At 40.3% G+C, this 12,788-nt stretch overlaps 1 protein-coding gene across 1 annotated transcript; it reads left to right on the top strand.

The window, feature by feature from the left end:
* Positions 1 to 12,788, top strand: LOC101848203 (uncharacterized protein C6orf62 homolog). The gene is made up of 7 exons (XM_005098388.3): positions 1 to 742; positions 2,383 to 2,469; positions 4,830 to 4,919; positions 5,906 to 6,028; positions 6,966 to 7,100; positions 7,923 to 7,982; positions 8,665 to 12,788. Exons 1-7 carry the CDS (start codon positions 614 to 616, stop codon positions 8,725 to 8,727), a joined length of 687 nt encoding a protein of 228 aa, XP_005098445.1. The 5' UTR covers positions 1 to 613; the 3' UTR covers positions 8,728 to 12,788.

Raw genomic sequence — 12,788 nt, 5'->3', positions numbered from 1 at the left:
TGTCATTAGGAGTTATGTCCTCTTGATTACGACATCCGATTGATTACGCCATCTTGTTATTGTGGGAAAGCTGAAACAGCCTACTTCTCTACTGAGTCGTCTTCCTACCATATTTTATTGGAGTTGCTGGTGAATTGTTTTCAAGGGGAACTTGTCACCATGCCATGTCTACATGTTCCGCATTTGCTGAGCAATACACCACCCCAAACATCTAGAAATAAAGCGGTGACAATGGTTTCCACCCTTTCTGAATGGTCCGTTGTGTCTGAGTATGTGTGCTTGGCTCATCATAGAACCAACACTGGTTTGCTCGAGCTGCCCAGTGAAACCCCATGTGACTGTAATGATACCACATCATAGGGAAGACTGTAACAATTAGGAGGGTAATATATTTATAGAAATGTTGTAAATACTAGTACGTGGAAGCATAATCAATTGCTCAATGTCCTGGTGTCACTGGTGATCCCGGCCTTTCGGAAGTCAGAAGTTGGTCCCGACAAACGACAAGTCTCACGTCACAAGTTTTATATTTATTGCAGTCTCATGTGCAGCCTCAAGGATTGAAAAGGAATTCTTGTAATCTGGAGCTAATTCTTTTCTGAGTACACAAAATATGGGAGATCCAGTGGAAAGAAAAAATGCTGCTGTAAGCAGATTGAGAAACAACCTACGAAAGAAGAGGGAATCTCTTGCAGATCAGTTTGACTTCAAGATGTACATATCATTTCACTTCAAAGATGAGGTAGGACTGACTTGAGGATAGAAATCAAATCTTATTAAAACATTCTGAAGGTTCAATTTGCAGATGGGTACCTAGAATCTAAATCTAAATCAAGGAAGGACTTCCGTAATGAGCGACCACCCCATCAAACACGATAAAGAAGAGGCCTAACCCTACCCCTACCCCTACCCCTACCCCTACCCCCTAGCCCTCAATTCTGCTCTGTCTCGGATCATCATAGACATAGATTCTTCATCATAGACATAGATTCATAGTGGTCGCTCGTTACGGAAGTCCTCTAGGCTATAGAGAAGTAAATTGAGTTAACGAGCTATTAATGCTAAGATTCTAGTTTCTATTTGTTTGAGCTCTCATTTATAAATTTTATGTAGCTTGCAGGGTTGTGTTGTCAAACTTCTCACACTCGCAGGTTGTAAAACCTTGAACAGTGCTTGGGAGAGTCCTAGGCAAAGGCGAATCTCGTCTGTTCAAGGTCAAGCTAATTATTATTTTAGTTTACTCTCTTACTAGATCTAGATCTCTATACTAAGTGACGCTTTTTTGACATGATGCTGATTGCTCTCAACTAATTAATTTTTTTGTTTGAAGCAGGTGGGCAGTAGGCCTAGAGGAGCAAAAATTTTACCACTATAAATTTTAAGTTTAATTACAGGGAGTGGTCAGTGGTGAAGATAATCATATTATATGGCATGAATTATAGTACGGTTGTAATAGAGTAGCATGGTGTGTCTGGCTCTAGACTAGATCAGCCTCTTTGCTCAGGTAGGCCAACATTTTTCCCTTTGTAATTGTTTTTCTGTAAATTTTGTACTTTTATGATGGTTTAAAAATGTGAAGTATGCATGAAGCAGAAATGTAACATGCCCTCAGTGAAAACAAGTTTTTTTTTGTTTTTTTTTTTTTTGGTGTTTTACGGCGCTCGCAACTGCATAAGGTCATATGAGCGCGCGGGACACACATAAATACTTTTAGTTGTAGGAAATTTCGAATTTTGCGCGGGTGGCGGCCGAAGCCTACTCTTATCGATTTTAGATCACCAAGGGATCTTTAATGTGCGCAACTTGCACATGGGCCCTCTGAGATTTTTCACCCTTGTCCGAGAAGGCTAGGTGTAGATCTTTCCTACCAGAAGGTCAGGGGTGTGGCAGAAAGACAACTGTAAGAAGGAGTCAAGGGGTAGCAGTAGAAAGGTTGCAGAAAGAGTCGAGCCCAGAGGAGGGGGCAAAGGAGGTGAGGGGGTGAGGGCAGAAAGAGGAGACAAAAGCAGACGAAAGAATATTGCTAGAGAGCAGGAAAGGAGGTGAAAGGAGACAATTTTAGAGAAGAAAATTTTTCAGCCGCTACCGGGATTCGAACCCGGGACCTTTGAATGAGAGGCCAACACCTTAACCTCTAGGCGACAAGAGCCACCTGAAAATGAGTCTTTGTATGATAGTGTCAATAAAAAAGACAAAGAGGTGGGGTGTGGGCCTTGGAAATTTTAAGCTTTGAAATATAATATACAGTGGTAAATATAATGCTGCATTGATGAATCAAGCTGTATACATTATATAGAATATATATATGTCATCTTGATTTGTTTTCTGCCACTTTTGTCACTTTTGATAATTATATTTTAATCAAAACGCATTTTTTTTCAGAAAAAGAAAAGTGCCCTGTTTGAAGTTGCAGAAGTCCTACCTGTAATGACAAACAACTACGAACACAGCATTTTGCAAGGAGTCAAGGTAGAGTTCTCGTCATAATTTTTTTTTTTTTTTACTGTACAGGAGTTGCACGTGCGCTTTTTTGTTTGCATAAGAAATGATGAATTTTTGTTGAAGAAAAATTAAAAGTGTATCGACAGCATCTCCCTCCCCCTCACCCACACATAGACACACCCATGCACAAATATACCCAGCTCAATTCCATATTCAGCGAAATTTGGGTCCCCGTTAGCGGGTTAATTTTTGGATCGGGTCGGAACGTAAGTGACTAACTTTCTCAAACTCGTTCTGCGCTATTTCTGGACCAATGTGAATAATACTTGGCCACCAATCAGAGGGGCTCTCGTGGCCTAGAGGTTAAGGTGTTGGCCTCTCATTCAAAGGTCCCGGGTTCGATTCCGGGTAGCGACCAAAAAAAATTTTCTTCTCTAAAATTGTCTCCTTTCACATCCTTTCCTGATCTCTAACAATGTTCTGTTGTCTGCTTTCATTTCCACTTTCTGCCCCCACCCCCTCACCCCCTTTGCCCCCTCCTCTGGGCTCCTGACTCTTTCTGCAGCCTTTCTACTGCTACTCCCTGGCTCCTCCTAACTGCTGTCTTTCTGCCACACCCCTGATCTTCCGGTAGGAAAGATCTACACCTAGCCTTCTCGGACAAGGGCGAAAAATCTCGGAGGGCCCGTGTGCAAGTTGCGCACGTTAAAGATCCCTTGGTGGTCTAAAATCGATAAGAGTAGGCTTCGGCCGCCACCCGGGCAAAATTCAAAATTTCCTACCAACGAAAAAGTATTAGGTGTATCCCGCGCGCTCATATGACCTTATGCAGTTGCGAGCGCCGTAAAACCCTATACTAAACAAACAAACAAACTAATCAGAAAATAGGGCAAACTAATGATATACGTGGATGTTGAAGTTTCTACACACATAAATTAACCTATACCGTTGGTGTCGGAAACACTTTCGTATCGGGCACACAGAAAACTATAAGGAGTTTGATATTCAACGTCAAGATGGTAAGAGGTCTATCTTTCCTCTATAGTGTCCTCAAATTTGAACGTTCTGTGTCAAGTAGTTGTTTAGAATTTATCATAAATGTACCACTACCCCCCCTGTCCAAAGCGGCTTCACGCGGCATCTGGCCATTTTCCCCTCACTCCCTAGGCAAATGTATGTGACTTACAAATCCCCGCATGACTATTCCCGTTCATTGTTCCCCTGTAATGTCATAATGGGGATATTCCGAGGCAAGCTTATCTCGCCTCGGGGTGTTTGCGTCTCAACGGGGAAAAAGTTTTTAAAAAATTGTACGGCTTGCTAGATTAAATTAAATTATATTTTATGTTTGGCATGGTCTAGTCATCAAAGAAGGCTTTGCCATTATTTAGTCATGCTTCCAACATATTCTTAAAGATCCCATGTTGTGATACGATGCTATTTATAAATAAAATGCTCTCATCCCGACACCCCTTTTTCGCAAAATCGAAATGTATGTGAACAATTTGTTTATAACAAAATAACTATGAAATTGTTAGTAAATCTGACTGCAGAAATGATTTCTCCACCCAAAAACACATTGGGTAGACCAGTTTCTTTCCTTCACTCCAATTTAATTACTGAGATATATCGTCGATTTTCTTACAGATTATAAATGCTACTGCGTGGTCCACTTTTAGGAGTATTTTCATGTGGGTCATCCATATTTTGCCGACCTTTGCAACCCCATACCTTTTTTATTCATGAACCGATTCTTAAAATTCAAAAAGCATAATTCTTAGAATTGAAAACTCTTTCTCAGGCTAAAGCGAAAAATTAAATTTTCATTGGCATTGCTACAATCTTCCCAGACACTATGAGTGAAAGCGGTATGCGTTTCTATTTTTTCTCCTTTTTTTTAAAACGCAAGCTTCAACACGTTTATCGTGTTCTTTTTAGGCCTTAATCAGTTCTCCTGTCAAATATCGTACAATTCTTGTTTTGTAGTTCGTGTAATGCAAAATATCTTATAATTCTGTCCAGTCTTTTCTATAATTAATATGCCATCTTTTTCCCAAAGCGGACATGAATGTTTCGGCTTGCTCCTGCATAACATGCTGTAAAATCCTGATAATAAGGCAAACTTCATGGGGCCAGAGAATTTGTTAGTGGCGTTAAGCAGATTTCATGTTAAGTGAGGTTGCAATGCATTGTGTAAGGAATTTTGTTTCAAAGTCTGCTGTAGTTTGTAATATGAAGACCATTCAACTTTTTTAGGAAAGCATGGAATTCAAAATATAGAATTTATAAAATCATGAAGTAGGCGTAAATATATAAATAAATATTTTATCTTGTTATATCTCTGTTGGTTTGTCATAGTTTTGTTTCTTTTGTCTCTGTTATTCCAGAACGACTCTTACTCATACGAAAGCTCTCGAGAGCTCATCGATAAAGACGTTGTACAGTTTCATGCTCACAGGTGGCAGCCAATGAGACGGGTTTGTTGTACTTTTCTTATAATGTCTCGATATTTGTGTGTGTGTGTTTACAATGTTTTATGTATTCAGCTTGCCTGCTTACTTTCACTGTTTGTTGAGTGGCATGTTGCAAATTGCAATTTCTTATTATGGTATAAATAGATGCGTGGAGTTACATTTTATAATGCAAGAACACTGGTAGCTTCTTGTTCTTTTTCGTAATTGATGAACTGTGGTGTTAGTTATGTTGTTTTGGATGGGTGGTTGGAGGGTGTCATTGTCATAGTTTGCAATTGGCAGTTCTGTTAGTTGATCTGATTTCTGTTTACAGGATTATGTGAATTGTTCTTTTAAAAAAATATAGAACGTTCTTGTTTTACTTATTCCTGGGTACCCCCCGGGGCAGTGCCACTGACTGATGTGTCTTTAGGCCATTCCCAAAGGGGGGACATTTCTCGTTCAAGCATAGTAGAATTGTAATAATGGGCTGATTCATGTCACGCTCATAACTGTGCCTGATCTACAACAGGGAACTGCTGCCTTTTCTTTCCTGATCCTTACTATTGTCATTTTCCTCTACTTCTTTTGTATGTTTGTCACTCTCTTGTGACCTGTTATTTTGGGTTGCTTTGATAGTCGAAGCAGACCTTGTGCTGTTGAAGCTAGAGAGGTGAGCAGTAAGCCTGATTCCCTGTAAAGATTTCTCTGTGGACACCCACCCCTTGGCGCTCATAAAACCTTAAATGCAGTTGCGAGCACCGTAAAACCCTCTACTATTTAAAAAAAAAAAAAATATATTCCTGGGTCGTCTTGTTTTGCTTATTCCTGGCCATTTCTGTTTGTGTGGTCAGAGTGTGTTTCATCATATTTAAGTTTAAATAAAGTGCCTTGAAAATGCAGAAGAGTAAATTTACACATATTGCAATTGTGGATCTGGCTGTGTGTTTTGGTCGTTTAGTAAAAAAAAGAGGTGAAATGGCTAAACTGTTGTTGCTTTTTTTTTTCAGGATGTTATTGGGTGTATAAGTCAACTGGATTTCTTCTTGTGGCCCAGGAATGACATAGAGAATATCCAATGCCACTTGTATTCACGCTGGAAGGGAGAAGAGGCACCTTTCAAGCCCTTGAGTGTGAGTTTTGATTAGTAAAAGAGTTCAGAATAAAAGACCTGAATCATTGGTGTTAAAAGTCGTTCCGTTATGTGTAAGAAAACTTTCTTTTGGGGGGGAGGGGGGGGGGGGTGTTAATTCATAGATACATCTCTCTCAAAGGTGAAGTTTTTACAATTTATAAGTATGAAATAATAAAAGGCATGTTGTACTAAAAGTATATGGCATAAAAAGAAAATCTACAAATTTGACCCTAGTTTCGATTTGATCTCCTTTTGTGCATTGAGAGAAGTAACTCATTTTGTCAGCACGCCTCACAAATTATTATTTGTGACTAGAATCAACCAGACGCAGCATTCGCAAAAGTGAAACTGGAAAGTTTTTGTTGACTGTTACAGTGGCTATCAACTGTCTTCAGTCTGTGATTGTTAGCCCATCAACTATAATGTTGAACATAAGTGTTGATGTCAGTGACTCAGGTGACAGTGAATCTGATAATGAAAGTGATTTGGAAGAAGTTGTTTTGCACCCAATATAATCGATGATGATAAAGCAGCAGATCGCGACCGCAGTGCTTTCTTGTCGTATCGCCCTTTTTTTTAAACAGTGGAAACAGTTCATAACAAAGAGTGAGCATAGGAAGAAGTCACATTTTCAATGTGAAAAAAAATAAGGATGCGACAAGAAAGCACTGAGGTCGCGAGATGTAGGTCTAGATTCCAGAAAGGCAAATATACATTAAAATTTTGTATGTGAAATGTGTATGTGTCTGGGAGTTGGTGTGTGTGTTTGTGTGTGCATGCGTGTGTGTGTGTCTTATTAAATGGTCTCACGATGTGCTTTTTTTGTCTTTTTATTTGTCAGTTAAGTTGATTAATAATGCTGCATTTTACAGCACTCAGAACCTTTAAGAGATTAGGCCTGTATATCTCTTGAGTAATGGACTTATCTTTCTCAGGCCGAGTATTCCTTTGGAAGTGACGACTACGAGCGACAACTGATGCGGTTGCTGACAGTGCGGGAGAAGAATGGGCTTATCGTCACCAACCCTGATCAGACAGTGTTCTTGTTTGTGGACAAGCATCATTTGCAAGTAAGCACTGATGCCTTGGTTTATGGCTGTGAACTTATAATGTTTATTTTTAATTTTTATTTTGAGTTAATATTTTAAAATGTGTTTTTATGTCCCCATTGGCACAGTTTAGATTATTTAGGTTGGTGGTTGGTGGGTGCTCAAGTGTGGTTTGCTCCTTTTTTCTTATCAAACATTTATCGTCCTTGCCTCTCTTCCTTCTTTTTTGTGTTTGTTTCTCTCTTGTAACACTTCTAATCTTTAGCACTTATATTTTATTATTGTGTTGCAAGTGCTGTAAAACTCTTAATAAAACTGAAGATCATTTAGAAGGTGGCCAACCTCGGCTGAGAGGGATACAACATCCCAGCAGACTAGAACACCAGGGCTGCCCATTATTATGAGGTTTGCGGAATTGTCACGATTTTTATTAAATTTTACGAAAAAAACATTCCTAATACCCCCGATTCTGATTTTTAAAAATTTCGGCTATCCCAACTCACTGCCAACCATCCCGTTGTATAAGGGGAGAATAACTGCCAGACCTGGATGGACAGTCCATGTCATTAAGTCACGTGCAGATGTCTAACTTTAGCATCCTCTTTGCCTTGAGTCCTTGTTGTCAGTCAGTGCCACTTTGCTCCTAGGAAAGTGCCGAATCCAGGAGTAAGGTAAACATTAGGTTGACAAAGTGTTAACAAATTCCCGTTCATTTCAGTGTCTTTGAAGGTATATACCACACTGTAATCATAGATATCCAGGTACCTAAGGTTTTCCCATTATCAGTTTGATTTTGTATTTATATGAACATTTTAATTATAAAAATTTTTTCTCTTTCCCCAGACCACCAAAAACAAAGTGATGGTTTACAAACTGCGCAGTCTGTGCCTGTACCTGCCACAGGTAATTTCCTTGTTGATGTTTTTTTTTTCTCCTGATTGTCAGCTCAAGTTGTTGTATTCTCCAACTAATTTTTGCAGACTAGTCAACTGTCCAGAATTTCCCCAAACTGTTCCAGATTGCGGGCGGTTGGTGGGTGTTCTGGTGTGGTTTGCTCCTTTTTTCCTATCAAACATCTATCGTCCTTGTCTCTCCTCCCTCTTTTTTTATGTTTGTTACTCTCTTGTAACACCTCTAATCTTCGGCTTTTATATGACCTAATTGTGGTGCAAGTGCCGTAAAACTCGTACTACAACTAAAACTTAAACTGTCCCAGATTAGGCAATCGAACATTTGAGAGAGAGGACATTGTTGACTTATCACAAACACTACACAAAAAACCAGTCGCACCTGATGTGATTGTGGTTATGGAATCTGATGTTACAGTGTTTGGTGTCTCTGATCGGATGTTGAGAAACCAGTTGGTTTGTTACTCTCTTGTTACACCTCTAATCTTCGGCACTTATATGACCTTATTGTGTTGCTAGTGCCGTAAAACTCTTACTAGAACTCCCCCCCCCCCCCCCCCCCAAAGAAAAGTAAAGCATTGATCAGTCTCACTCAGCGTAAAGTGCAGCACGGCTTGAGCAGGCTAGCTGAAGGTGGTCTCTAACTTTCCCTTTTGTTCTCTTTCTTCCTTTTGTAGGACCAGCTAATGTCGTGGAGCTCGGGCACAGTGGAGGATCTGGTGGCCTCTCGGTATCTGTAGCTATCCGCCCACGCCGCCTTGGTCGACTCTGTTCCTGGATTTGACAAAATATTGTATATATAGATATATTATACGAGATATATATCTCCTGGTATCTGTGACGCCTCGAGGACTGGACTGAACGGTTTGAAACTACTCTCTTCTCAGGGTTTATGTATCTTAACAACAAATCAAATCTGATGGGTTTTTCTCAGCAACAAAGAAATACTGCTTGGGGATAGGCAATCTGTCGTCTCTAAATATCTGGATTTGTTTTTAAATGCATATTACGTATATATATATATATATTGTTTTTGCGTATGCCTTTCTATGAAAGGAATTGATATGCAAATAACAGAGGAAAAATTGCCAGCCCCAAGTTGTGTTGAAAAGGGCTTGGAGTGTGATGTAAGTACTCACCCACAGTGTTCTAAACGATGCAGTTTTTATTGGAGGGGTGGGCTTTCTTTATGTTGTTGCTGGGTAGACGGGAATAATCACTTCGATGGCACTGTTTGCTGCCATTTATTCTCTTTGGTCTTCCTTTTGTCCAAGGTTACATCTCTCTTGGTGGCTCTCGGCAGAATGTGTTAGAAAAGATGATAAACAGTATGTTGGTTAATGTGCAGAGGGTTTATTGAGCAGGCAAATGTTACAGGCTTGTGTTTTTATTCTGTTTTAGTCGGAGCAATGCTGAAATGAAAGAAATTGGAAGACAAGGAAAGATGGGCTTATCCTTCGTTTTGGAGATTTGGCTGGTAGTGTAATGTGTGGTATGTCGTAAAGCATAATGTGACAATTCATTTCTAACATGGTGGGACATTGCTAGTTGCCAGCGTCTTCAGGAGAAATGTTTTGCAATGGCACGTACAGTATGACAATAAGACATAAGGCAGTAGATAATTTGAGACACTGGTGTGCCTTCTTTGATCGCAACAATGCTGCATCAGTTTTTGGATTGAAGACGAGTGAATTTGTCTTGTTCAGGGGTCGCTCCACGGGTGGTCACTCGCTCATCCAGAAGCTGTCCCGTCCGATATCTGTTGGTTTTGTGTTGTGACCCTGTGTTTATAAGGGACTTGATCGTTTGGCTGGTTCTCATCAGTTTAATGATAGTGATAGTAATGGTGAGCGTTTTACAGTTTATCATCACCCCCCAACCGACTTTATAGGAATTCTGAAACATTCTCAGCTACCTGAGAAGCATTGATTTTACTGTATAGGTTAAAATTATCATGAAATTGCAGAGTCAATTTCACTTCAGCTCTGGAAGTACCATGGAGTTTTGTGCTGATAGAGGCAGTAACGCCATGCTACTTGTGATGTAGGCTGGTAATTTCTTGTGACAAATTTGGGGGGAAAGCAAGCACTTTACTTTTCCCCACTATTTCTTTTATTTCTCCCGGAGAACAGGTATTATTCTAAGAATTTTGTTTTCTGTTTTACTTCATACTAGTTGTGTCTATAAAGTGTCTTTTTGTTTGCAAATGCAGCCTCATAAATTTTCAGGTATTCTCACACAATCGTAGTGGCATTCCTGGTTTCAGAGAAGTGGTGACATTGTCTAACAATAACAAAGTTTTATTTGTGTTTGTGACGGAAGCAGGTGGGGATTGTTGTAGCACCTTTAACCAGTTGGGATTTCACTGAAATTTATGCGCATAATGAAGACCCAAATGTAAATAGTTTGACAACTGTATGGTACTCATCATCACTGAGTGTCAGATCTGCGACAAACATCAGCAGTCATGGTTCCCCATTCATTCCTTTGCTCGGATGCATTCAGAAAAGCTGTATTATCCTCATGTTTCCTCCTCACCCATCTGTTTAGGCTTTGTGTAAGTTGCTGTGGATTTACCCCTGCCTCATTGGCCTTCAATTTTATCAGTTCAAGGTTCTTGTGTTTATTCAAGTGTCTCAGAAAGTGCGGTACTAATAGGTCTAAATTGCTGTCCTACTGGCTGGATACTTTGCAACAGATGGTTTTTCATGGAAGGTTTTTTTTTGGTGCTGTGAGTACGTATGTGGAAGCTGCTTAGCTCTTGTAGGAAAATTCCACAGGCTTACAGCAGCCTTGCTCAACTGGCTTGTCTGTTGAGGTGGGGTTTCACAGAGCTGTACTCTCAGTCAATAACGGTCCTTTAGTGATGTTGAAAAAGACAGACTAAAACGGGGGGAGGAGAGGAGAGAAAAGAAGGACCTACCAATGGCATCCTCCAACCACCCTCCATAAAATGAAGACCTTACGTAAAAGATATTCTGTTATTGTACAGTTATTTTTGTGCCCAGTTTTATTAGAAGGAAATGTTAGTTTTACCAGTTAGGTTTTATGGCACTTGCAGACTTTCAGCACAAATAGGTCATATAAGTGCCAAAGATTAGAAATGTTACTAGAGAGTAATGACATACAAATAAAAGGAGAGATGAGGACGATAATGTTTGCTTTTGATGAGAAAGAAGTAAGAAGGAGCAAACTACACCATAATTCCAGTCAACCATCCACGTAGGAGGAGAGATAAAGACGATAGATGGGTGATAGGAAAGAAGGAGAAGAGGTAGGGACGACGGATGCGTGATAGGAAAGGAGCAATGATAGTTCAGTTGGTGCCACAGACTGCTGCAGGTGGGGAGAACTGGGATGCCGAACTTTGTTTTTGACACGGAGGTGACAGAACTGGTGTTTGTGGTGTAGCAGGCTATGCTCTCCACTGTCGCATGCAGGAGGCCCGAGTTCAATTCCTGAGTGCGGGGAGAAATTTATTATGGTGGGTATTTCAGTCTTTCTGCTGGGATGTATCCCTCTCAGCCTGGTTTCGCTCGGACAGGCAGAGTTGGAAGCCTTCCCCCTGAATTATTTAAATTGTGTTGATGGCGGCGTAATAACGCTTGCTTTTACTTTTAGAGGTGACAGAAGAGCCCACTTGTGGTGTTCTTGTATTGATTGTGTGGTAGTGTAAATATTCTGGAGTGACTGCTGGAAGTGTGCTGGAATTGGGGTGTGGAGTGTGCACACTGGAGGAAACTCCCGTTGATTTTTGGTGTGTTATATTGTCATGCATGTGAGAGAGAGATTTTTGAATGAGTGATATTATGATGCATGAGAAAGAGAGAGAGAGACAGAGAGATAGATTTTAGGATATCAGTGTTCAATGTGAAAAGAGAGAGAAAGGTTTGTGGATGTCTGATGTGATGCTTGTGGTAGTGAGAGAATGTCTTGATGATTGAAATGGAGGTTTTGAATGTAGCCTTTCATGAGCCAGTTAGTGAATGTAGCCCTTCATGAGTCAGTGAAGGACTGCTGCCCTCTGTTGCACTTTATTTTTTGAGGTGGCATACAAATCTATGTAGCCTTCTGCCATCCCTTTTGAAAGACCTTAAAGAAATGAAGATTTGTTCAACACTTTTTGCAAGATGATAGGAAAATGTAGTCTTCTGCTATATCATTTGCAAGACGATAAGGAAATGAAGTCCTACACCACTTTTTTGTGGATGGGAAACAAATGGATCTTGTGCGTATACCACCAGAGAACCTGTCTGATGTATCTATCCTAAACTGACCCGATCAGTTGACCTGCCTCTGTCTGATTACGATCAGATTGAGTTGAGTGTGTGATCTGCGTGTGTCCAGTGTGTGTGCGTTTAGTGTGTAATAAGTGTCGTGCTTGGTGTGTGTGACTAGCCTGTGTGGAGGAATGCGTTCAACATGCGTCGAGTGTATGATTAGCGTGTATGGAGGAGAGTGTGATCATCGTGTGTGGAGAAGTATGGGATCAGTGTGCATTGAGTGTGTGATCAGCGTCACGCTTGGTGTGTGTGTAAGACTTGCATGCCGAGTCAAATTTCGTAACCTGATATGCATTTGTATTTTCCTGTTTATTATACTGTTCTTCCTATGATTCCTATGAACTGCTGATCTTTATTCATATTATGCACCATTGTCCCTCGCCCCCCTGCCCGTCAGTCATGCATGGCCCCAATTCCTCTGTTTCTTGCAAATGAGTGAACATTAAACGGGAAAAGACATTGACCAGTTTGTTTATCAGGACTGTTTGTCATTAAGGTATCTTTTTCTAAGTTGTTAA

The sequence above is a fragment of the Aplysia californica genome, unplaced genomic scaffold, assembly GCF_000002075.1.
Source record: "Aplysia californica isolate F4 #8 unplaced genomic scaffold, AplCal3.0 scaffold00181, whole genome shotgun sequence".
NCBI classification, from domain to species: Eukaryota; Metazoa; Mollusca; class Gastropoda; order Aplysiida; family Aplysiidae; genus Aplysia; species Aplysia californica.
This window is presented reverse-complemented; position numbering and strand designations above follow the sequence as displayed.

Excerpts from the sequence above, each read along its gene's own strand:
- LOC101848203 (XM_005098388.3), top strand. The coding sequence starts at position 614 with ATGGGAGATCCAGTGGAAAGAAAAAATGCTGCTGTAAGCAGATTGAGA. Across the intron at positions 4,920-5,905 it reads GGTGGCAGCCAATGAGACGG|GATGTTATTGGGTGTATAAG; the intron begins GTTTGTTGTACT and ends TTTTTTTTTCAG. Across the intron at positions 7,101-7,922 it reads TGGACAAGCATCATTTGCAA|ACCACCAAAAACAAAGTGAT; the intron begins GTAAGCACTGAT and ends CTCTTTCCCCAG.